Source organism: Schistocerca serialis, chromosome 7 (assembly GCF_023864345.2).
Source record: "Schistocerca serialis cubense isolate TAMUIC-IGC-003099 chromosome 7, iqSchSeri2.2, whole genome shotgun sequence".
Lineage (NCBI taxonomy): Eukaryota > Metazoa > Arthropoda > Insecta > Orthoptera > Acrididae > Schistocerca > Schistocerca serialis.
In genome coordinates, this window is record NC_064644.1 from 605,956,484 (window position 1) to 605,981,826 (window position 25,343).

The 25,343-nt window shown below is 42.2% G+C and overlaps 1 protein-coding gene and 1 long non-coding RNA gene across 2 annotated transcripts in view; one reads left to right on the forward strand and one right to left on the reverse strand.

Annotated features, from left to right (window-relative positions):
- The window catches only part of LOC126413290 (uncharacterized), a 280,583-nt gene that overhangs the window by 81,311 nt on the left and 173,929 nt on the right, over positions 1–25,343 (reverse strand). Inside the window, exon 3 of the mRNA XM_050083191.1 lies at positions 9,406–9,533. Coding sequence (XP_049939148.1) covers positions 9,406–9,533 — 128 coding nt within the window. The remainder of the gene's footprint in view (positions 1–9,405; positions 9,534–25,343) is intronic.
- On the forward strand, positions 13,820–14,458 carry LOC126412046 (uncharacterized). Its single transcript, XR_007575219.1, has 3 exons — positions 13,820–13,837; positions 13,992–14,102; positions 14,262–14,458. It is a non-coding gene; the product is annotated as an uncharacterized LOC126412046 (long non-coding RNA).

Genomic DNA, 25,343 nt, shown 5'->3' on the forward strand with positions numbered 1-25,343 from the left:
AACCCACAAATGAGGAAAGATTTTGGATTGTTAATTTCAAAAGTATGAGAGGTACTGTGAAATATTTAATTTTCACCTAAAAAATTGACCTCTAGAAAAATCAGCCTGTGATAGTCTTGGTGATGTTGTTAAACTTCTTGAAAAAGTCACCCTTCAACATGACAACTTTTTACCAATGGTGGCTGGCTTGGCAGAGACCTTGACTGTAGGAGTCTGCATATTGACCAGAAAAAAATCATCTTGCCATTCTGGAAATTCCTGTCACACAACGATTTCTTCACCCAATAGAGAGGGCAAAGTAACTGTATGCCATGTCATGAGAATTTGGTGAGTGGGATGAGGCAAAAATTTGATCGCTTAAGGAAGTAGTATTTTGGACTGTCTTTTGCAGACTGAGCTGAGACACTGTCATGGTGTAAAACCATACTTTCAAACAGCTTTGTATTGATAGCTCCCCTTAAAGTTGTTAGGAGATTTTGGCTGTGCACTATTATGACAGTTTCCCCTCATGAGCTGAATCTGTTAACACCACATCATGACAGTCATAGCAATAACTCAGCGTCACGTTGCCCAATGACAGTTGCATCTTTGGATTTTTCAGTGGTCCAAATTTTCCATTGCTCACTTTGCTCCTTTGCCTTGGGGTCATAGTGCTACACCCAGTTTCCCCTCATGAGCTGAATCTGTTAACACCACATCATGACAGTCATAGAAATAACTCAGCGTCACCTTGCGCAATGACAGTTGCATCTTTGGATTTTTCGGTGGTCCAAATTTTCCATTGCTCACTTTGCTCCTTTGCCTTGGGGTCATAGTGCTACACCCAACACTCATTAACAGTAATTAGGTGGCTAAAGAAGTCACCTGGATAGGTCTGACACAGCTGCCTCGGTTCGGCAGTCTTTTGGAACAAGTGTGAGCAGTTGCGGAACCCAAAGGTGGTGACATTTGTCATGTTCAAAATGTGGTGTAACATGTTGAAAACTGCTCCATGACAGATTTTCACTTTTTCCTCTTTTGCCCCACTTAGCTCAGTCTTCGAGTACCAAGGCTTCCCCTTCTCTTGTGATTCTCATTTCTTAACAGTGAAAGACTGCCAATTCATTCTTTGTCATTCAGACTTGTCTGAAAGCACATGAAATATCTGCAACACCTAACTACTGTGTCTATGTTGGTGTATTGTTTTCGTACACTATCAACTCAGCACGGATTGTTTGCAGTGTTGTTCCCCTTCAACTGCAGAGAATGATTTACCGCACAATACTCCAGTTTATACATGGGCTGTGCCATTTTGCATTGGCTCCTCTCACAGCATGCTGTGGTACTATGTAATGGGGATTCCAGTGCGTATCAGGACTTCTGATATGCACCTAACACAAATAACAATTATGTAACTTTATTTTTTCAAACTTTCTGAATACTTCCCATCAAATGTCAAATTATAAGACTGGTTTTTGTACAGAACAGGGTTTCCCAAACGTTTCTTCTGGTGGAACATTTTGTGAATACTGATAGTGCGATGGAGCATCTTATTTATTTAGAAAGTTAATAAAACTAATACAGCTTTAAAAATGAGAAAACTTGATTTATTCGATGATTATTTCAATTTCAAATCAACTAATAATACAGAAATCATAACTTTTTAAAAAACTAAGAAAAATTAATTATTTATTTGAAATATATTTAGTAATTATTTTATTTGCTTCCTTAACTCATTACAAAGAAGTGGAATGAAGTTTTCAATGGCATCTGTGACTTTGGATCCTTAAATTACAAATCTTCTTGATATCATAAGCAATAGTACAGAGCTGAATTCTAATATATGGTGTGGCATCAAGCCTGTTCTGAACTTCATCTTCATTGCAGCATATTTAGAAAATCCTGCACCACATATATATGTTGTGGTAAATGGAAGTAAAACAATAATAGCTCATTTTGATAAACTCAAATAGTCTTCTGATAAATGTGCCCAGAAATTACATAAAGCCTGACCTTTGTTCTTTTGCTTTAAATAAGAGTCACTTATTAAGTCATTTCATTTTTTGTAATCCCTTACACTTAAGCCTGTCAGCTTAGTTATTTTACAAAACGGATTTTGAAATGAGAATTAGTCTCACTAATCTTTGGAAAATATCACAGAAGAGTTTTTCCCAAGTCATGTAAGTGCTCTATAAATAGTTTAGAAACTTCATTTATTTTAAAACAGTTTTCAGTCAGACATTCTTGTAAAGTGAGAAAGCAATTAAAATTGTTTCCTTGAAAGGATGAAATCGAAAATTGCAATTTTCTCTCATAATATACAATTTTGTCTCTTGTATTAAAAACTGTATCACACTTTCCTTGCAATGACAAGTGAATCCCATTGCACTTTGTAAAAATGTCAGCCAAATATGCAACAACCATAAAGGACTTCTTAAAAATTCAATAGATTTTTGTACTGAATTATTTTGTGCATTAAAGAAGGGCCCACTATTCATTATGAAGTTACTAAAGCCTCAATAGCACTTTTTCTCTGGATAGCCATCCTACTTCTGTAAGTAGTAAAAGTGCATCATGTTTACCACCCATTTTGTCACACAAAATTTTAAACACTTTGTCCTGCAGCGGTCGAAATTTTACATAGTTCATCATCTTGACTGCTTCATGCATAACTATAGTTTAAACCTATAGGCTTTCTTTTTGTTTCTAGAGCTTGCCTATGCAGAATACAATGACTACTGGCGGCCTTTGTAGCTACCTGCAGTATACACGGTATAGTTCTCTTTGTTTCGGCTACCATGCCTATAGCACCATCTGCGCAAATATCAATACACTTCTCCCAACCCACCTCATGATTTATAAGGTAATCATTAATACAATTGCATAAAACTTCTTCTGCTGTTTTTTCACATAAATATGCACTCATGAGTAACTTGTCTTCAATACATTTATCAAATATTTAACAAACAAATATTACTGGTACAGCTAGTCCTGTGGCATCTGCCATTTGCAGTGTATACTCACTGAAAATCCCAAATCTAAAAATTAACTCTTTCTCTATGGCAGGGGAAAGATCTTCGATTCGTCACGAAACAGTTTTATTAGACTGAAACAGTATTATTAGATAACTGTACTGCATTGTCTTATGTCTTTTACACAACTTAATGAATTTTTTTTCCCAACTGAATGAGTGTCACCATTAGGCACAGTACAGTAAGATACACACTAAGATACTTTGATTATATTTTCATTTTCAGTTTTTGCAGAAGTAATTATCTGATATTTGGCTTTTCTATTGAGTCGTGCTCTCTTTTTCAAAAAGTGAAAAGAGAATATCTTTTTCTTTGTGATCAGCATGTATTGTTCCTAGCTTCCTACAAAGTTTAGCTGGGGTCAAAGAACCGTTTGCAAGTTTTGTCTGACATAAAACACACTGCAACAGAAGCATCTGACATGTGAATTAAAATTTATGCACCTTTCATAATTCTTCATTTAGGTTTGTTTGTATGGGACACACATTCTTTAATATTATCTTTTGAAGAAAGCCCAGTTTTTGTATCATTTTCTTCTTCAGTAGTAGACTTATCAGTTGAAGTACCACAACTTTGAGTGGTGGAAGTGCCCTCAAAGTTCCCTCCTTAGCTGAGCAGTCAATGTGTCTGCCATGCAGCAGGCTGAGGTTTCTTTCCTGGCCAGGTTGGGGATTTTCTCTGCTCACAACTGTGTGTTTTGTTGTCCTTATCGTCATTTCATCATTGTCGACATGCAAGTCACCTAAGTGGCATCACGTGAAAAGACTTGCAAATCCCCGGCTGGACTACTCCACGTAGGGTCTCTCGACCATCAGTGCCGTGTGATCATTTCATTTCATTCCTCTCTTTAGCCGTGAATCCGAGGATACTTTTGAGCAATATACAAATTCTGTAAAAATTAAAACAATTCTGTTGGAATGCCTTCCTTAAGCTTTAAATAATATATTTACAAAAGTACATAGGGCTTTGATTTATCGATGCTGAATTGAGGTTTGGCCTTGAGGGAGCACAGGAAGCAGAGGAAGAACATAGCCTCTGCGTGGTGAACACATTTTAGAGGAAATGTTGCTAAGTTTTTCTTTTAGTGGTAACCATTAAGGTGTGTGCCTGCTTCACCAGCTGTGGTATAAATTACAAATGGAAATAACAAATTTCGTGAATGTCCACCACAGACACATAAAGACTGAAACACATCCATTACATGATTTATTTCTCAACTGACATATACAACATGACTTAGTCAGATGGTGCCACATCTGGTAGATTACTGAGTTTGGCAGCTGTCAGAAATATTTGACAGTGGATGCCAAGTGAACCAAGACATGTTAGGGTCAAATTCAGAACAATGCGTGCCACTGATAGCTTTCTCTGGACTTAAGCCTGATCACTTGCATGATCAAACCAATGTAAAAACCCAACTGTAGAATACAAAATTTATCATGCTTTGTTACGTGTGTTGTCATTTCAACAGTAAATCCAATTTTATATGTGAAGAATTAAAATGCGGATCAACTGTTTCCCTTTTTCATTCCTCGCTGACTCGATTCTTCTCGAAGATTTGATTCGGATACTTCCACCATCGGAAGCTCAGCAGTAGATAATTATGAAATACACCATCCGGTCACCTTAACGGGTGCACCTATTGAAAGCCCGGACGAACACCTTTCGCAACATGTACTGCTGGAAAACGTGCAGGAAGAGTGTCAGTGAGGTTCTGGAAGGCACCATCAGGGATGTGGAGCCAAGCTGATACCAGTACTGCGGCCAGCTGTGCTAGGTTTCTCAGTTGAGGTTCCACTGTGTGAACAGCCCGGTCCAGCTGGTCCCACAGATTCTTGACTGGGATTAAATCTGGGGAGTTTGATGGGCAGGGGACTACAGTAAATTCATCCTGGTGCTCTTCAACCTGTGTACATACAATGCAAGCTGTGCAAGACATTGCATTGACATTGTGCTATATGCTATAGTTCTGAGGAAAAACAAACTGCACGTGGAGGTCGACACGGTCCCCTAGGATAGATGCATTCTTATGTTGATCCACTTTGCCTTCCAGAATGGCAAGATCACCCCAGGAATGCCACAAAAACATTTCTCCTATCACCACCTCCTCTTCCAGCCTGGGTGTTTGCATTTAGATGCTTCACACCATACACACCAATGGCCACTTGTCAGATGGAGCATAAAATGTGATTCATCTGAAAAGGCCAGCTGTAACCACTTAGTGGACATGCAAATGCAGTACCAGTGTGCAAATTACACCCTTTGCTCTCTAATGAACAACAATCGGCATGGGTGCACGAACCAGGCACCAATGGTGAAGGCACATACGCAGCAACAGTTGTTGAAGAGACACTGTTGTAGAACATTGTTTTATCTGGGTGATCAGTTACTCAACTGTAGCACATCTATTTGCCCATACACATCTCTGCAGCTGGGTGTTGTTCATTCCTGTCATCCATGTCCTGTGGTGCACCACAGTTGCCTTGGTGCTAGTTTTGGATGGAGCCATTTTACCATGCATGGTATACCTTAACCAAGGTGGCACGTGAAAAGTTTACTGCTGACTGTGGGTGGTCGAACATAGGCAGTGGTCACATTAATTGACTGTGTATTATATATAAATGTATCATTTAAAAAGTCATTTTCCAAACAATTGTGTGTTAAGTAGGTTGCACACGGAATTTTGGTAAAGTATTTGATGCTTTATTTTTTTCTTGTTTCCTTAGCAATAATTCAGTTTTGTTTGCGAATTCATGAGTTTTTGGATATTAGTCACAATTACAAAATTCAAAAACTCAGAAATCCATTATAAAGCACTGAATAGTGTACAAAGTCCGAGTGCAAGTGAGCATGATTCAAGTCACCAAATTTGGTTCCGACATATTCTGCCAACTTCTACAGTACAGTTACGAGCAAATGAAAATTGATTAATACTGGGGAATGGATGATGTTCTGTTTTGTTTCTCTGTGTTGGGAGACCTTCCAACAATTAATTTACATTATTCTGTAGAATAATATTGAGTGTCACATTTTAATTGTAGAGTTTGCCAATAATACTGAGCAAAGCAAAGTCTCCCATACACAATACCATCTCATGCCATTGTTGTAAAATACATATTCAAAGAATAGAAAGTGTCTCCTAATGGCACCCGTAAATAAAAGCAGAAATGTATGTAGTGAATACACTTGTCTGCAGTCCATCTTGCTTCGTGTGTAAAAGTGTAATAAAATATATGAGGTGCGTTTTTTAAGTAAGGTCCATTTGAACATAAGAACACAATGAAACGTTATTTAAAAAAAAGTAAATTTATTTGCAGAAAGTACATACTTCACCATATTTTTCGACATAGTTCCCAAGTTTGTTCAAACATGTATTGTACCTCTAAACCAATTTTAAAATACCATCTTCATAAAAACATGCCATCTGCTCCGATAATCAAGAGTTCACTGCCACTTTTGTGTCATCGTTATCATTGTAACGGTTGCCACTGAGGTGTTATTTGAGGTGGAGGAACAGTTGGTAATCACTCGGTGCAAGATCAGGGCCGTAGGGTGGGTGGTCTAAAAATTCCCAGCCAAAACTGTCCAATAAATCACGAGTCTGAACTGCAGTGTGAGGTCTTGCATTGTCATGGAGAAGGACAATTCCCTTTGTCATCATGCCGCATCTTTTGGTTCGAATCACTCTGCGTAGTTTTCTTAGGGTTTGGCAGTATGCTTCTGCATTGATAGTGGTTCCTCCTTGCATGAAGTTGACCAACAAAACACCATGCCAATCCCAAAACTCTGACGCCACGATTTTGCACTGGGACAGAGTCAGTTTGGCCTTCACCTTTACAGGCGAGTGTGTGTGTCTCCATCCCGTGCTCTGTTGCTTCGAATCGGGCACGATGTGCAAAACCCACGCTTCGTCTGCAGTTACGATCTGACTCGAGAAGCCATCACCTTCTTCATGATAATGAGTCGAGAACTTCATCACACACTCAAATCTTTGGCTTTTGTGGTCCTCTGTTAGGAGTTTCAGGGCACAGCGGGAGCACAGTCCCTAAACTTTAGGTGTTCAGAACCAATGTTGTAAAGCACTGATCTCGGTATGTCAGGAAATTCATTTGAGAGACCTGTTATTGTGAAGCGCCTGTTCTCACGAATCCTCGCTTCAACTGAAGCCACCAAATTGTCTGCAAATCAAAGAAGGACGACCAGAGCAGCCCTCATCGTGGACGTTGTCACAGCCATCTTTGAATTCTCGTACCCACTTACGCACTTTGCTTTCACTCATAACTGTATCACTGTACACTTCACAAATCTATCAATGAATATCTGCAGCAGACAGGTTCCTTGCTGACAAAAACTATATCACTGAGTGAATCTCACATGCGGCAGGTGTGTTGATAGTCTTAAACATTTTGAAAGCACAGAACAGAATCGTACAGGTTGGCTACAGAGCTGAAAGTGAGCACAGTTGTTCCCGAGGCATGCCGGTACACGGCGCACCCGCTCATTGTGGTATGCGCACAAACTACTGGTGTCTACAACAAAACAGACCTTGCTTTAAAAAAAAAAGCATCATAGAAGCAAAATTTCTACTGCCATCCCAATGTTAATTTATTGTAGTTCAGATGAGTTTATCAGCCCAGTCTTTTCACATGTACTGATCACAAGCGGGACGTTGAAACAACATGCCAGAGCGAATACTGGGATTTGATTAATTTTAATTGATAAAACAAATGGTTCAAATGCCTCTGAGCACTATGGGACTTAACATCTATGGTCATCAGTCCCCTAGAACTTAGAACTACTTAAACCTAACTAACCTAAGGACATCACACAACACCGAGCCATCACGAGGCAGAGAAAATCCCAGACCCCGCCGGGAATCGAACCCGGGAACCCGGGCGTGGGAAGCGAGTGATAAAACAACTTGTAGCTACTTGTGAGTTACACATTATTACACCTCCGGAATTTAGACATCCTTACTGATGTATTTCAATCAGATTTATGAAAAAAGTATCAGCAATACTGCTGCAGAGGAAAGAGAGCCAAAGCGATCGCAATTGTTGAGAGGGACGGAGGTGCGGTGAAACGACTTTTCGCACCTTAATTCCGTACAGAAAACACAACTGCATTGTACAAATCACCTGGGTTTCATAAAGAAGCATTTCAGAGACATTCTTCTTCAAATGTGGTGCTTGTTCGTCATAATGATTATGAAATGAGTTCTGTGAAGGCTGTTGTAACTCCATTACTCAATGAGTAGATGAGGGATGACATTTTGAACAGCAATTTAACGTGCAGTCAGGCAGTGCGCAACCACACTGTTAGATTGTTCCAACATTGAATGATTTCCAACATCTGTCGACCATCATTGATAAGAGGAAGGAACCGTGTTAATGGCTGAAACACGTATAAGGTATTTTGATACCAAATAAAAACTGGAAGAAATGCATAGTTTTATTGGAAATTTCTAACACGATGTTTTGTGACGCCAACAGCAGTCGATAATGAAATTTACATTCATTCAACGATTATCGGCAAAATTTCTAAACACTTATTCACGTCCCACGGGACAGTAGAATCCCAGGAACACAGTTTAGGAAATACGGGTCTAGAAGGTCATTTGATGTTAAGTACTTAGTAGATGTTGTGGGGAAGTTCTTGTAGAATGTAAATACTTTAGAATCAAAGGAGACCATGTACTGAAAAGCAGAAGCATCGATTTGTCGATAGGCACACAAAAAAGGAGGAAAACTTGATGGCTTCTTTCAAAGTTATCCTTTGACAAGCTAGAAACACACACACTTACACCTTTACACAATGCCAGCTACACTGACACATCGACAGTACCAATGATATTTTGTGGCAGGTAAGCTGATTGTGCTGGGGGTAGTGTCCAGTGGGGGAGGGGGAAGGAAGAGGGAGAAGAAGGCAGGAGGCAGGGAGAGGGGCTGGGGGTGCGTGGCTAACAGGTCGGATGGAGGGCAGTTTGCTGGGTAGGGGGTGGCAGGTGTAGTTGTTGCTGGTGGCAAGGGGCACTCGCTAAAGGCAACACGAATTGAGAGGTGTGTCAGGATGGAGGAGGGGGGACTGTTGGGTGGAGGGTGTGGGGACAGAAGCGGGCGGGAATGTGTGTGTGTGTGTGTGTGTGTGTGTGTGTGTGTGTGTGTGTGTGTGTGTGTTTACGTACTCTAATTCTTCAAAGGATAACTCCAAAAGCTAGCAAGTTTTCCTTCATTTTTACACGCCACAGACAAACCGATATTTCTGCATTCCGGTGAGTGGTCTCCTTTCAAACTAAGAAGTTAGTAAGCTGATTGTGAGCTAGTGTAAAGCCATAAACGATGACGGTAGAATGCGAATGTATATTAGAGGGTAGAAAGTGTGACGCGTCGCTTACCGTGGAGCTGATGTCTCCTCGATCTGCGAGTGCCTGGGCACGTTCGTGGATGAGTCTGGCTAACCTGCACAGCAGAGCGCCGTTGTCCAGCACGTCGAAGAAGTTGTCCCCCGTCACGCAGTCCAGCCCTGCAACAGCCACACTGCGCTTCATCATCCACACACGTTGTCTGCCAACACACTAATGAGCTTAAACATTATCACCACCCGTTTATTAGCGTGTCGGTTCACCTTTGGAACACAATATCGAAGCAGTTCTGTGTGGCACAGATTCTACAAAGCCGCGGTAGTTTCCGAGACCAAATGTCTACGTAAAAATTTCACAAGTCCCATAAATTATGGGCTGGCAGTGAGTGGGTGAGTAGCTGGTGCTCACTCGTGTCCCAAATGTGTTCCACTGGTGGGCTCAGATCAGGCAAATGTGGGGGCCGAGACACCAAACTTAGTTCGCTATCGTGCTCCTCAAAACACTGTGGCATAATGAGATGGACAGTGATCCCGCTGGAAGATGATATGGCTGACAGGAAGGGATGCAGTTGATCCAGAATGATGTTCACATAGTCCGTACCTGTAGTGGTGCCTTCAATTATTACCACAGGTCCCACGGAAACCCCAATTAAATGTACTCCGTAGCAAAATGCTGCCCCCATCAGTCAGCATCTGTGGCGTGTGATTTTTCGAGCAGTCATTCATCTGCATTACAGTCTATCCAGACACGACCACTGAACTGTTGTAGCAAAAAATGTGACTCATCCAAACAGATGACTCGTTTCCATTCATCCGAGGTCTAATTTACGCGATTCTGAGCCCACTGCAGTTGTAAATGACGTGTTGTCGCATCCCACAGAGGACGTCTGCTATGGAGCCCCACGCTCAACAATATGTGCTGAAAAAATTGTACCTGCACCAGTATTGTACTGTGTGTCAAAAGACCTGCCACAGATCACCGCCCATCGTGCTCTACAGGGTAGGCGCACCTTCGACGTACACGTGGAGGTCCGGTACCTTGTCACTTACTCTCTGTTTAACAATCCTTCAACCACTTCCAACTGTTGCTCACTCGGGGCTGGCTTGAGAACGTGAGTCCGCACAAGCGACTTATCATTTGGCGACCATCCACCCCCCATTACTCTATTTTGAGCATTAAGAAAACTTTATATCGATGACAAATTATTGTACCCATAGCATCCTCAACCTATATAGTGTAGACATTCTGAGATGGAGTTACGTGTTCCCTGTCGAGTAGCTCCATCTATGTTCTGAAGAAAATGTTTGGTGCCTATACAGCGCTTATAAACGTTTCTCCAGCAGACCAATGCATTACTGCTTTGCTAATTTCACTTTAAAATGTGTACCTAAGGTCTGTTGGGTGGCATTAAATCATTGCCACATCTGTGTAGTAAGTTTGGAATACCCATCTTGTGTGCGCACATTGGATTCAATAGAAGACTTTTCATCCAAATGTACAAGGTCCAGTCACATTAATATGGCCACCGTTTATGTTCGACGCCAGCGTGCAGAAACCAGGTGGCACCATTGGCAGTGGGCGGTATATAAAGTGTGACGGCGGGATGTGGAAGACAGTGCAGTCGTGACAGTAATGTGGAAACAAAGCGACTTATGTGACGTCCAAAACGGCACGATCATTGGCTCTTGGGCCAAGTTTGCAAGCATTTCTGAAGTGGCTAATATTGTAAACTGTTTACCGAACATTGTGGTTAAAGTATACTGTGCACTGTAAAGCGGCACTACCCAAAACTGGCGCTGGGGCAGCTGTGGTCTACCGAGGGCCATCGACGATGAGGGTGGATGACAACTGCGGAGACTGTACAGGCGAACAGACGTGCAACTTGCTATTTCGACATTTTTTGATGTAGGGCCAGCAACTCTTTTATTTCACGATTAGTTTATTATAAATCTGACACAGCTGCGTCAAATATACTTTGGTGACTAGTTTTGAACTGAATGACCTACTGAGACTACACTAAACGCGCCTGATGTTAATGACAACCAGCTGAAATTGACAATTTCATCAGAGATGCCAGTGACCGGCCAGATGAACCGAGGAGCTACCGACAGTGTCTCCTCGACGACCATTCAGCGAAAATTGACTCGACAGTTGGCACCTGGTCCATACGTACGTGCCGATTACAGTTCATCAGCGACAAATGCTGGAACTTGCACGCAACTGGACATCGACTAAGTGGTGACGGGTGGCCCTTGCAGACGAATCAGGCTTTATGCTCCATCAGACATATGGCCTACACATGTATAACCCTGCATCAATCGTCAGGAGGATTCTAGCCGGAGGAGGGAGCGTTATGGTATGGGAAATGTTTTTGTGGCATTCCCTGGGAGATCTCGTTAGTCTGGAGGGCACAGTGGATCAACACAAGTATGGATCTATTCTTAGGGACCATGTCAACACCTGCGTGCAGTTGGTTTATCCTTGGCACAGTGGCATCTACCACCAGAACAATGCAACATGTTATACAGCTCGCAGTGTAAGTGCTTGGTACGAAAAACACGAGGATGAGCGTACCATATTCCCCTGGACGCCAAATTCACTGGATTTAAACCCAGTCGAAAATCTGTGGGACCAACTGGATCGGGATGGGATGTTGACGGCACGGATCCTGGCGCAGCTGGCCACGTCACTGAAGTCACCGTAGCTTCACTTCCCTGTCGGTACGCACCAGAACCTCTGATTCTCTTCCTATACGTCTGCACCACAAAGGGTGCTCACTCAGGCTTTTGACAAGTGGTCCACAAAGGCGAAGATGGTCTGCTGGTTCAGAAATTGCACGTTTCAGTTCCTTTCAACCTATCGAGAGCCTGTCCAATTGCATGTAACACAGAACGTGACACAGTATCGTGTACAAAAAAGGTAGCACAACACCTTGAAAAAAAAAAAGCTGTCATTCCCATTTTCAAAAATTGTCATTTAGCTGATACAACTAAAGGGTTATGTCTCTAACATCAGTTGGCTGTGGAATTTTGGAATACGTCTCACTCTCGCGTATTACAACCTTCCAGAAAACAGAATACGAACGTACTTTCCGTAATCAAAGACAGTTCACACTGTACACCCATATGCCTCCCCACACCCCACAAGGCAGCAGATACCGCTACCTAGGTTGATACTTTCGGTGATGATCATTCTGTCAGAATGATGGAAAAATACCAAAATTGCTGATACATAATTGGAGGTTAATTTTATAAACATTTGACACCATATACCGCCAGAAACCTATCGACATCAGACAAGCAGAACCGACGTTATACTGCATGTAAAAAGTGCACTATTAAGCGGATCTTCACTTCCGCTGTCCAACTCTGCTTCGATACGAATATTGACAAATATCGATCGAATCATAAGCCTACCTACAACCAGAGAAATCGGTCCTAGTTAAGGAATAATACTGTCATATATCGAGTAGAATGTGACCCTTGCAGTCCCTCTGTGGTCACTATACTGGAGTTTCGTACCCGAAAAGTTTGCAGTTATTGTGTATGCGGATCTCTACACCGAAAAACTTTACCAGGTGAATGTATTTCAGGTGCTGGAAATAAGATTTCTCACGATGGAATGTTAATATCGTCATAAGTCCAGACGACTAAGAGGCCATAAAGTCTAGTTATAATGTAAGAGCAGTGTCGTGTGCTGGACTACGCAGCCTCACAGAGTGCAACGACTGTGGTGGGGCGCACTAGCCGTGGCGCACAACAGGCGACTCGCATCTGTCTGCGTGTCGAGCCGCGAGACGTGGCGCTGGCCGCTCCAGGCGGAGAAAACGGCGTGCCTGGCACGCGGGCACCACACGGCGACACGCCGAGTTCCAGCTGCCGGTGTATCCAGCACTGGACTCCAGCAAGTGTAAAACGTGTGCAGTCGTCCGACACCGGCACATGAAGTGCTGACGCTCGTCGCCTGCCTCCGCCGATGTATCTGGACGCGAAGCTCTGTGCAGCTGGGAGCGGCAGTGGCGGTGCCGGTGGCAGCGGCGGGAAGCGCAGGAGGCCGTCACGTGTTCTGCCAGTGGCACTGTTTAAACGAATAGAAGGCAAGTGCACCTCCTTCACTCCTAGCCTGCTACGAGCGCGCGCACGCACACACACACACCACACTAGTGATGGGCTAAACTGCGATTTTCCGATATCAGTGATTTCTGTGAATGCTACTTTTCAGTATCTGTTATTCTTAACTGTGATTTGTCGCAGTTGAGAGTCGCAGTTAAGGAACATAGGTCGTGTATCCCTCCGCCACTGCTATTTCTGCGATTTCTGCTACTTCCGCGATTTCTGCTACTTCTGCGATTTCTGTGACTTCTGCTACTTCAGCGATTTCTGTGATTCCTGCGACTTACCACCGTATGAAAAAGTTACATCTGTCAACACAGAAAATTGCGTCTCAACAAACCTGTCATTGGCAAGTATGTTTCACGTTTTTTCTTCCATTGGCTTTAATTTTGTATTAAAGAAACAACTGTGAAAATATTAATAGTGTAATTAATATGTAAGTAGCCGTACAGTACCGTAATAGTTCGTATTTAGAAAATGAATTCTAACATATTGTTATGTTCACAGGTACCTGAACTACATTTCAGTCACTCAGTAAAGTGATAACTCAAAATATCATTGTCAACAGATCTGAAGAAATTGCCACTGCGTCTTTAGACCGTTTTCGTCAGACGAGAGGTTAGTTTCTAAGCGTTTCGATGGACTTAATTACTTCAGTGAGATCGTTCTTGCAAATGTGATATTCATTATAGCAAATATTAGCAATCCACTCTGTCAATTATATTGCTAGTAATTAATGACAGCAAAAATTGTTTAATAATCCTTGTGTTTTTGCAGACACAGTTCTGACTCTGATTACTGGTTGCTGTACGTATCTATCCACATCAAGGCTGTTGAGAGAGACTCGTGAAGATTCAAGACAGCTCTTAGAGGATTTGCAGTTTAAAAGTGAAATAAGTGTGTGAATGATTAAACTGTGTTTTATTGAAGTTGTTGTGCGATTTTAAAGGAATAATAAATGTCAAATACAGTGAGTGAATAATAAAAATCTCATTTTCCACATGCTTAAGCCGTCCTATACCCATAATTTTCCACCACTTACTTATTGGTAAACACTTGTTGGAGAGTGGCATGCCGCCCCCTCCCCCCCCCCCCCCCCTTCTCCGCAATCTTGGTGTGACACTGACCTGTAACATATCCCGAAGTCTACAATATGCATTTTGAGGCTGTTGATATGGAAGTGGGACGTACAGATCTTCCACTTAAATCAGGAATAGCTTAAGTGCATTACTTGAAAGTAACACAGGAAAAGCTTACTTATGTAGGTGGTAGTAGTGTCGGCAAAAAGTTCTTGTGTGTGAAGTTGCCATGTAGAACACCAGGTGTAAAACTTTTCTCCCGAGTCTTGAACTGTGTCGGAACAAAAGTGAGGCATTCATATGACTGTTTTCATTTCTCTACACTTATACAGATGTCTGAGTTCTGCTGTGTTAACATTGCAAAGTCCTGTAGGCATGTGGAGTATTAACCAAAACTGTCATATTGGAAGCAGAATCAAACACATTTGTTATGTTACTTGATATTTTTCAGGAGAAAAAGGCAATGTTGCTTCTTATTTATATAATACATTCAGAGTCACAGCAGTATTTGACCAACCATAACTGATGCTGAATGTGCATGTTGTCATATAATATGAAGGGCTTATTTCAATAGTGGTACAAGTCCATTACCTCCACTTTTCTATCTATAATGCTTCTGAAATTAGTGATCCAAACAAACATAAATAAAGGTTCATCTCTAGCAAGAAGCCATATGCTTGAATATTTCTGGTATCTCAACTGCAGATTTTCAGCGCTCATTTAACTTTACGACTCTGTATCTCAAAATGAACAAAAATGGACTTGTACCACTATTGAAATAAGCCCTTCATATGTACACACAGCACATCGATCTCGTGAGGCACAAGGCTCTCATAACGAAGTACGTACGTCGGTCAACAGATGACACTAGGAAAAGTACGTTAACTGCGCTTTTTAGTTGCTACTTGCGACTCTTAGTTGCGACTTGTCACGGAAATCGCAGAAAGCAGTGCTAAATTCGACCAATAGATGGCTCACGTCTTTGAATGTGAAATACTACTTGCGACTGCTAACTGTGACTGAAATCGCAGTTAGATTCTGTAAAGTTGCTACTGTGATATCTGTGACTTCTCAGTCACTGTGATTTCTAACAGATACGCGATTTCCTGCCCACCACTAACACCACACAACAGCAGCACCTGTCTGACAGCCACACACGTTGCACCAATGAGCTACACAGTTTTAAACTTAGGACAACTGCTCTAATTCTGACAACCAGTGGGCTTCACACTATGTTAAACTTAGTGCATGTGGATTTTTTCATTTCTTGCCATTTTCAACTTAAGACAAGAGATTATTCTTTTAAACAGCCCGTCTTTTAAACTAAGGGAACGTCAGCTGTTTGGATTCTAATGTCGTAAACAGAATGAAATTTTCACTCTACAGCGGAGTGTGCGCTGATATGAAACTTCCTGCCAGATTAAAACTGTGTGCCGGACCGAGACCCGAACTCGGGACCTTTGCCTTTCGCGGGCAAGTGCTCTACCGACTGAGCTACCCAAGCACGACTCACGCCCCGCCCTCACAGCTTTAATTCTGCCAGTACCTCGTCTCCTACCTTCCTACTGGCAGAATTTAAGCTGTGAGGACGGGACGTGAGTCGTCCTTGGTTAGCTCAGGCGGTAGAGCACATGCCCGCGAAAGGCAAGGTCCCGGGTTCGAGTCTCGGTCCAGCCCACAGTTTTAATCTGCCAGGAAGTTTCATATGTGGTAAATGTTTGAACAGCACAAGTGCGATGGGGGAATTGTTTGAACATTCAAGTTGTACATCAGAGGGATGGGGGAAATTGTTTAAATATTAAATGTGACCACAGCACAAGTGAACTTAGAACTTAGGACACGTCCCAGAATTTAGGATGTCAGTCACGCAAGCTGTGACGTCAGAGGGATGGGAGAATTTAATTAAACTTAGGATAACTCGACTACTCCTTTTCAAACTTAGCTCAAACGGTCTGTGACATCACAGGAATGGGGAAACACGAGTTTTTAATTTCCCGCTATTTTACACTTAGGACCGTATTCTGAACTTAGCTTTAAGTACAGCTTGTGGCAGCTAATACCGCAGACACGAGATGGCCTCACAATTGCTCGATTGTTTAACGATTACGTTCGTGAAGAAATGGCAGCGAAGTCTTTAGTGATCACATGCTGACTATTTATATACGCATTTTCATTCTCTTGGGTCTGTAACGTCTTAAAGTATGTTGCTATCTTTCGGTTCAGTTCTTGTTTTGTGAACTGAAGGGTATGTACTAGGGGTAAGGATATTCGTTTCTCTATGCTCCACGTACGTCATTTTCGTATTACTTGGTACTTGGTACTGATTTCCGCTGTATAGTAATTAAATGTGAGACGGCGTAAGCTACATACTACTTCAGTGTTATCTTCGTACAAGAACTCCGGCAGGTGCACCGCAAGGGCTTCGCCGGGCCTTTCTCGGGGTTCCTTGTGACGCGTAGCACGACCGGCTCACTGCAGGGGAATGAAGGTGGGCACCGTTGAGATTAGTCAGCTAAAATCTGACCACCTCTAAACATGACAGTTCTCACAGCCTGAGTTTTTCTCTCTTTTGTTAAATCTCGTTTATGCTTTTCCGTAATTAGATCGGCCAATCCACGCATTAAATTACTGTGTCTCCTAAATCAGGAGCATGGAAGTTATCAGCACGATTGGATCTTACTGAATGGCACGGAAAAGTTAATATCGCTTTCAACTGTGATAAACCTTTTCATTTGAAAATGGTTCAAATGGCTCTGAGCACTATGTGACTTAACTTCTGAGGTCATCAGTCGCCTAGAACTTAGAACTAATTAAACCTAACTAACCTAAGGACATCACACAAATCCATGCCCGAGGCAGGATTCGAACCTGCGACCGTAGTGGTCGCTCGGCTCCAGACTGTAGCGCCTAGAACCGCACGGCCACTCCGGCCGGCTTTTCATTTGAGATAAACAGAATACATATTAATCACTCCTACGTACTTAACCCAACGCTGGGTTAGTTTCTTGATTCCGCACCTAAAAGTCTGCTATTTTGTACGAGGGCTGTTCAATAAAGAATGATCATAATTTTTTATGGTCATAATTTTTTCGCGCTAAAATTTAACCTTATGATGTTCGGTTAGCCTAATGTGCAACAAACACGCCGTAGTAGCAGTGGTGGATTTACATGTAGGCCCACTAGGCAGGGTGTAGGAGCGGCGCCTTGGTTAGCAAGAGAAGAAGCGTGAAAACTGGCTGGGCGACATCACATATTGCCAATAATACATTAGAAAAACCACTTGTGCGAGATGAGGCTTCAGCTTTATTGAAACAACTCAGCAGTCTAGAAATAGTATTCATGGATGGAAGGACATACTCCAGAGATTTGATAGCGTAAATCTGAAATTGCAAAGTGTAAATATTGATACTAAAATAGTGCGTGAATTGTATGAATCACTTGTAGGATTTATTGCATCTATTCGTGGCATGTTCGACTACTATGAAAATATAGCCATGGAGTTTGTGATTGATATAGATATTGATAAAAGACCACGAAAACGCAAACTTCGTGATGACGAAGAAGCGGACTCAGAAGAAGTTTTTCTGACTGGAAGGGAAAAATTTGGAGTCGAAACATTTCTCCCAGAACTCGACAACTTGTACGCCGAATTAGTGAGGAGGAAGGAAAGCTATAGAACACTATTGGACTCCTTCACAGTTTTCAGCAACCGTAAGAACAGTTCACCTGACGATATTGCTGAACGTGCAGCAAAACTCCAAGCGTCATACGACACAGAATTAGAGCCTTCCTTCCCTAGTGAATGTGTACATTTGGCGGAACATCTGAAATCTTCTGAAATTACTGATCTACCAGTCGAAAGGAGTAAATTTTTACGAAAAGAGAGGTTTCCGAATGTTGACATTGCCCTTAGAATATTTCTACGTATGGCGCTTACAAATTGTTGCGCAGAACGCTCGTTTCCCGCTCTTAAAAGACTGAAATCGTACCTACTTCTACGTTGTCTGAGGAGAGATTGAACGCCTTGTCCATTCTTCACATCGAAGCCGACCTCCTAACTGAAACCGTCTGAACTACGAGACGTGTTTTTTTTTAAGTAAGTACCGTCTTGAAATTGAAAAAAGACGTGCCAAGATATCTCAATAACTCTACCTTACTGTACCTTAATCTACGCACTGACACCATTACAGTCTGATTCTTCCTTGTTTACGTTGAGTACTGAGTGTTGCCTTCGATAATCGTGAGTCCCGTCGACTGTGAAGTACGGGCTGTTATAAGATTTCTTAGTGCTAAAGGCCTAAAAGCGATCGATATTTGTCGTGAGATCTGTGCAGTTTACGGAGAAAAGATTATGAGTGATGGAATGGTAAGAAAGTGGGTGAGAGTATTTAAAGACGGCCGCACAAATGTGCATGATGAACAACGGAGTGGGCGTCTTTCGGTCGTTAATGAAAGTTTGGCGCAGGAAGTAAACAATAAGGTGATAGAAAACAGATGCTTTACGTTTACCTCCTTGCGGGATGACTTTTCTAATGTTTCTCGTAGTGTTTTGTATGGCATTGTGACCGAGCACTTGAATTACCGAAAATTGTGCGCACTTTGGGTACCGTACCGAAAATGTTGACTGATGTGCACAAAACCAAACGTTTAGACAGTGCATTGACTTTCCTTGAGCGGTACTACAACAACGCTGATGATTTCTTAAGCCAAATTGTTACGGGTGATGAAACATGGGTGGCCTACGTCACACCAGAATCACAGCAACAGTCCATGGAAGCTGAGCAAGGGCATCGTTTTACTGCAGGACAATGCCCGTCCGCATGTGGCGAAAAACACCAAAGATCTCACCATATCTTTTCGAAACTCTAAATCATCCTCCGTACAGCACCGATCTTGCGCCCAGTGACTACCATCTGTTCCTGCACTTGAAGCAACACATGGGCGGTCAGCGTCTTCAAGACGATGACGAAATCAAAACAGTGGTGATGTAGTGGTTAACAAGTCAGGCGGCAGACTTCTATGAGGAGGGTAATCAAAAACTGGTACAACGTTATGACAAGTGCCTCAATATTGACGGAAATTATGTAGAAAATTAGATTAAGGTACAGGCTTTCATGTAAAAATAAAATTATTGAGATATCTTAGCACGTCTTTTTTTTAATTTCAAAACGGTACTTACTTAAAAAACACGGCTCGTATGAAGATATCATCAACGAGTTTTCTGCCGTCAAATCAGACGCAAACTTTGCTGACTGGTGAATTTGTTTATTTATTCATACTAGTTTTAAAAATTTAAGATTATAATGTAATTTTTATTATAAGTGAGACCACATTCATTAGATTTACAGACTACGAATTACCTGTTTATTTTACAATTGCCGATGGCAGAACGCTGAACTAAACCTCGTTTACGTGCAGACGTGACCGAAGGTACCCGACAATACTAAAAAATACCCGAATGACTCGGGCCGCTCGGAGCTGTACAGTCAAGTCATACTGATACTGTAGTATATTACAACTGATGCGTATTCTTGGCGTCTGCTGAAATGTGTAGTTATTGTGGAAATATACGTTGTCGGAGAGAACGCTCAGATGAAAAAGTGTTAATAAGTAATGTAGTTCAGTTCTGTCGATAAATACGTAAATCTTTGCTGATACCGTCAGAGAGAGTTATGGTGAGAGCAGTAGTTTCAGTACAAAAAAGTTCAGCCCTTACATGGATTAAAGGTAATGTGCACACTTAATACGCAGCATCTAGCTACAGAGACCCTAATGCTTTACACGTTAACTATTAGATTATAAAACAAATTTGATTTTTCCACACTAGTCTGTAAAATTATGTGATAGCACTCCAGTTCTGTGTTTGTTGGTTTGTATTTAGTCTGTATACCGAAATCTCTGTTACATTTCCATTTCTTACGCTTTCCTATATTCACGTATCAGTATCGAATGTGTTTTTTTTTAATCTGTTACACATTCAAGTTATTAGGTCGTAAAACGACAGTGTAATTTTAATTTTGAACGCATCTCTGTAAAAGTACTTATTAATTTCTAATGTATGACACGTTCGCTTCAATTTTTGGATCGTAATACAACTTATTTATTTTCATTTTCAAACGGTTTCGTGTAAAAGAACATATTAAAAGTGAATGTGTAACAAAAATACGTTGTCCCCTACACGCTCTGCTGAATTTTTAGGCCATAAAAGAAAAGTTATTTTCCTTGTGTTCGTTTCTGTTGTCTTTCAACAGAAGAATGTGTTAACACGATGCAGTTTTATGTTTATTTTATCCGCTGCCGTACAGCAAGTACAGTTTAGGAACCATATTACATTTTGATTGAGCGCGACTAGACCGCTGACGCGTCCGTTAGAACAACGAACAGCAGAGTACGCAAACAGCTCGCAGCGCTCGCACAGCAATTGGGAAGTGATCGGGTAATAGTTATTACTTAAAACATGTTTTTCTGGTGGTGGTGGCGGGGGGCGCACATAATATGGTGTGCCTATGAGCGCAAAATTTTTAAATCCGCCACGGTATAATAGTTTCATTGTTGGGACAAGGTTACAATGTTCAGTATCGCCTACCAATGCAATGGAGGTAACACGCGAGGAACAATATGCGGCTTTGAATTTCTACTTTCGTCTCAACAAATCTTCAGCTGAGGCCTATACAATGTTACAGGAGCCTATGGAGAGAGTGTTCTTCCCTACCACACAGCTCGAAGGTGGTTTAAAATGTTTAAAGAGGAGAGACAATCAATTTCAAAAGAAGGTGGACCCGGTGCTCCAGTTACTGCTCTTACATCAATCAACACTGGTGCTGTCATTGTGAGAGAGGATCGACGAAAGATCACTTTCTGAAATACTGAACATTTCATTGGGTGCCGCCCACACGTTGGTAACAGAAAAAATTACACATGACACGTGTTTGTACGCGATGGGTTCCAAGACTGTTGATTCCTGAACAAAAGGACATTCGCGTGCAGGTCTGCATGCAGTTAAAGTTGATGTTAGAGGAAGATCCGGAGTTTCTTTCAAATGTAATCACTGCTGATAAAACTTCGCTTTTGATCCTGAGAGCAAACAGCAGAGCTCAGTGTGGAAATCTCCTTCATCACCAACCCCCCAAAAAAGGAAAAAGTGGTTGCTTCTGCTGGGAAAGTTATGGTCATCTCATTCTTTGAAATTCATGGAATGCTTTATCAGCATGTTGTACCTGCACACGCATCAGTAACTGGACAATGCTACAGGGATGTCCTGAAAATATTGCAATTCCATATCAGGCGCGAAAGACCACATTTCCGTGAAGCAGGCTGGATGCTGCACCATGATTGTGCGCGGCCGCATATTGCCGATGTTGTTGCGGAATATGTTGCAAAAATCAACGCGAAGTGCATCCCTCACCCTTCCTATAGTCCGGATGTGACTTTTTTCTATTCCCTGACATGAGGAAACGCGTTCGTGGGAGGCGTTGTCAACCGTCAGAAGCTGTGGTGAAGGTTGCGGAGGCGAGTTTGAAGGACCTCTCAAAAAATGGCTTCCAGCATGTATTCGAAGACTGGCAGAAACGCTGGGACAAGTGCATCGCATTCATGCGATACTGCTTTGTAAAGGACCATCAAAATTATGAGGGTGAGTAAAGGTATGTTGTCAAAAAAATTATGATCATTCTTTATTGAACTGCCCTCGTACTTTAAAAAAGCTAGCAAGTCATGTAGCATCTTGTTGCAAAGAACAAGGAAAAATTGGGAGTCTGAGTACCCAAAATATAGAATAATCAGATATGTGGGATTTAGCACAGCCGAGTTCCTGGACGACTGTTTTTGTTAAGTTCACGGTTTATACACTGGTAAGTTCACGGTTTATACAGTATTTCCTCAAGTTGCTGATGGCCTGGTGCCAGATTCTCTACACGTTGTTCATCGTAACTTTAAACCGAATGCAAACAAAAGCCCGCTCATCGTGCTCAACGGATGATCATCGGGCGCCGTAGAGAAGGCACATCACATGTGACGCCATTACAATTAGGCCCTACTAAGCGCAAGTTATTTTGTTTTAATTCCAGCGTGAGTGACACAGTGTGGCATGCAAAGGCATTGAAAATCTTCACAGCTTGTACCAATCACAGCGCTAAGTGTCTGGTTCTTGCTTCTCATCTCACAGGACAACGCTTTGTGTGTCCCACCAGTTGTGCTCCTGTGTTCTCGTCGTTCGTATGCACTGTGAATATGTGCAGAGTTAGTTCGTATTGTTTAGCGAAACATGGACGCAGAGGATCGTTAAAATGCAGTGAGAAACAAACTGTGCTTAATGCCTTCGAAAAGCCACTGGACCGATATTAACGAACTTGGTATACATCTCTTACTGTCAGGCTGAGGAGATATGACCCCATAAACAATGAGATACGTGGAAAGGTGCCGCATCATGCTGGACGTTTAAATTTATCACTGATTGTATTCGGAATAGCCGGACGGGGTGGCCGAGCGGTTCTAGGCGCTTCAGTCCGGAACCGCTCGACTGCTACGGTCGCAGGTTCGAAATCTGCCTCGGGCATGAATATGTGTGATGTCCTTAGGTTAGTTAGGTTTAAGTAGTTTTAAGTTCTACGGGACTGATGACCTTAGATGTTAACTCCCATAGTGCTGAGAGCCATTTGAACCATTTTTTTTATTCGGAATAAATTTCGACAGCAGTACCACATATGCCGCTAAATGCACCTACAACAGTGTTTCTTGGTACTGAACATGGTTCAGGGGATACGGCGACGTGAACATTGACATACGTGAAAAACTGCCGCATTGTACATGACGTTTAAGTTTGTAACTTCCTTTCTACAACTATTCGAAACACATTTTGCAGGCAGTACCCACATATGTCGCTGAATGTACCTACAAAATTATATCTGTGCATGACACGTAGACCCCGAGATGTGTGAAAAATCTCGCTCTATGCATGAAGCCTTGATAGATTTATTCTTTACTACTCAGACACTCCTACAGTCGTAAGTCGTGTCAACTTAAGAGAATGCCTGACCGTAGCAGCGACGCAAGCTGCGAGGCACAAGCGGCTGTAGGAGCCACAGCCATCTATAGAGCTACGAAGAGGCGTGTTGCCGTGCAGGTGTTAACAAAACTGCATTGTAAACACGCGAAGCAGTCGTGCCAGTGTGCCGAAGCTGTCCAGGATCATGCTTCTTAGTAGGGATACTGTACTTACACATTTGTATGCGCATTTCTTTCCACAACCGTTTCGCACTTTCAAATGTATTTCCAAGAATACATGGAATTGAAATTTTTTTGATACTTCACTAAAAACAAAGTTCATTTTTTTTTCGTTTCTAACAGGAAACAGCCGAAATGAATACCCGGGCAATGCTGGATTTGTCAGCTAGTATTCTATATTTATTAAAGTTTTTCCTGCTGTTCGTTCTCTCTCGTAACTTTCGCTTCCTGCATGATCCCTTGCGTAGCGTGTTACAGAATTTTGCTGTTACGTTATTTCACTGTCTGTACAAATTTTACTGAATAGAATATGAAGCGACACTATCTCTCCACTGTTCACCACATTTACAACTTACGAAAATAGGAAATTTGTCGTTCTGGTGTTCGACTTTTACGATATCTTAATCAGTTAGTGTTGATGCAAGACTAAATCTCGCAAAGCGTGGATCCCAGTGGCTAGGAGGAGAGCGCAGCTGCAGGTTAAACGCGCCAGCAAAGACGATGTAGCCGCGCGGGATTAGCCGAGCGGTTTGGGGCGCTGCAGTCATGGACTGTACGGCTGGTCCTGACGGAGGTTCGAGTCCTGTGTTGTGTGTGTTCGTCTTTAGGGTAATCTGGGTTAAGTAGTGTGTAAGCCTAGGGACTGATGACCTTAGCAGTTAAGTCCCATAAGATTTCACACACGTTTTTTGAAAGACGATATATGAGCTATGAGGCTGCCAGCAGTAACGTACCGCAATAATCGTTCGCGATTGTGCACAACGAGACGTCATTTACGTTCCACCACATTGAAAACTCCAACGATGTAACAAGAAACGTGAAGGAGTACATAGCACAATGTTCATTTCCGTGTTAAACTTGGGATGCGTCACCGAGAAGTCTAACGTGTGGAGTCTTTTGAGTGTAACTGTTTCGCTTAGGCTGGTGATTCAGATGTTGATTTCTTGGCGCTCGGTATAATAATCAGGCAATTGCTCAATATGAATGTATACATTTAGCGAAACGACCAAAGTAATTATTCACAAGCAATCTCGCCGTCACAGTGCTCCATGGACACAATGGCAGCTTTTAGATAATACCTCGCCGTGTCAACACAGCACGAGGAAGGCCCACCCCCCCCCCCCCCCCCGCCCCCTCGTCCCAGACTTGCGGTGAAAGGCCAGCCCTCTCTGCCCCCGCAAACGCCAGCACGTCCTGTTCTGTTCTGCTCTAGCGGCATCGCTCCGCACCTTGCCTTTCATCGCTGAAAAGCTAAGATCGACAATAAATGATGAATATGAATTAAAGAGAGCACGGTACACTGAGAAGGGAAAATACCATGACCCTGTATTTGCTTGGGATGAATAAACAAGTCGCCATTGCACATTTATAAAACGGAAAGTCCGTTACAACAATGCTTAAAATTGTAGCCAGCATGTATGGTTGAGTACCGACTATTATCTTGAAGTTACGTATGGTTCACTGGACGAGCAGACATATCTGAATTAAGGTAAAGCTGTCAGCATGTGAAGGTTGATTTAAACAGCACAGAGCACACTGCTGTACTAGGCTTGGGCAT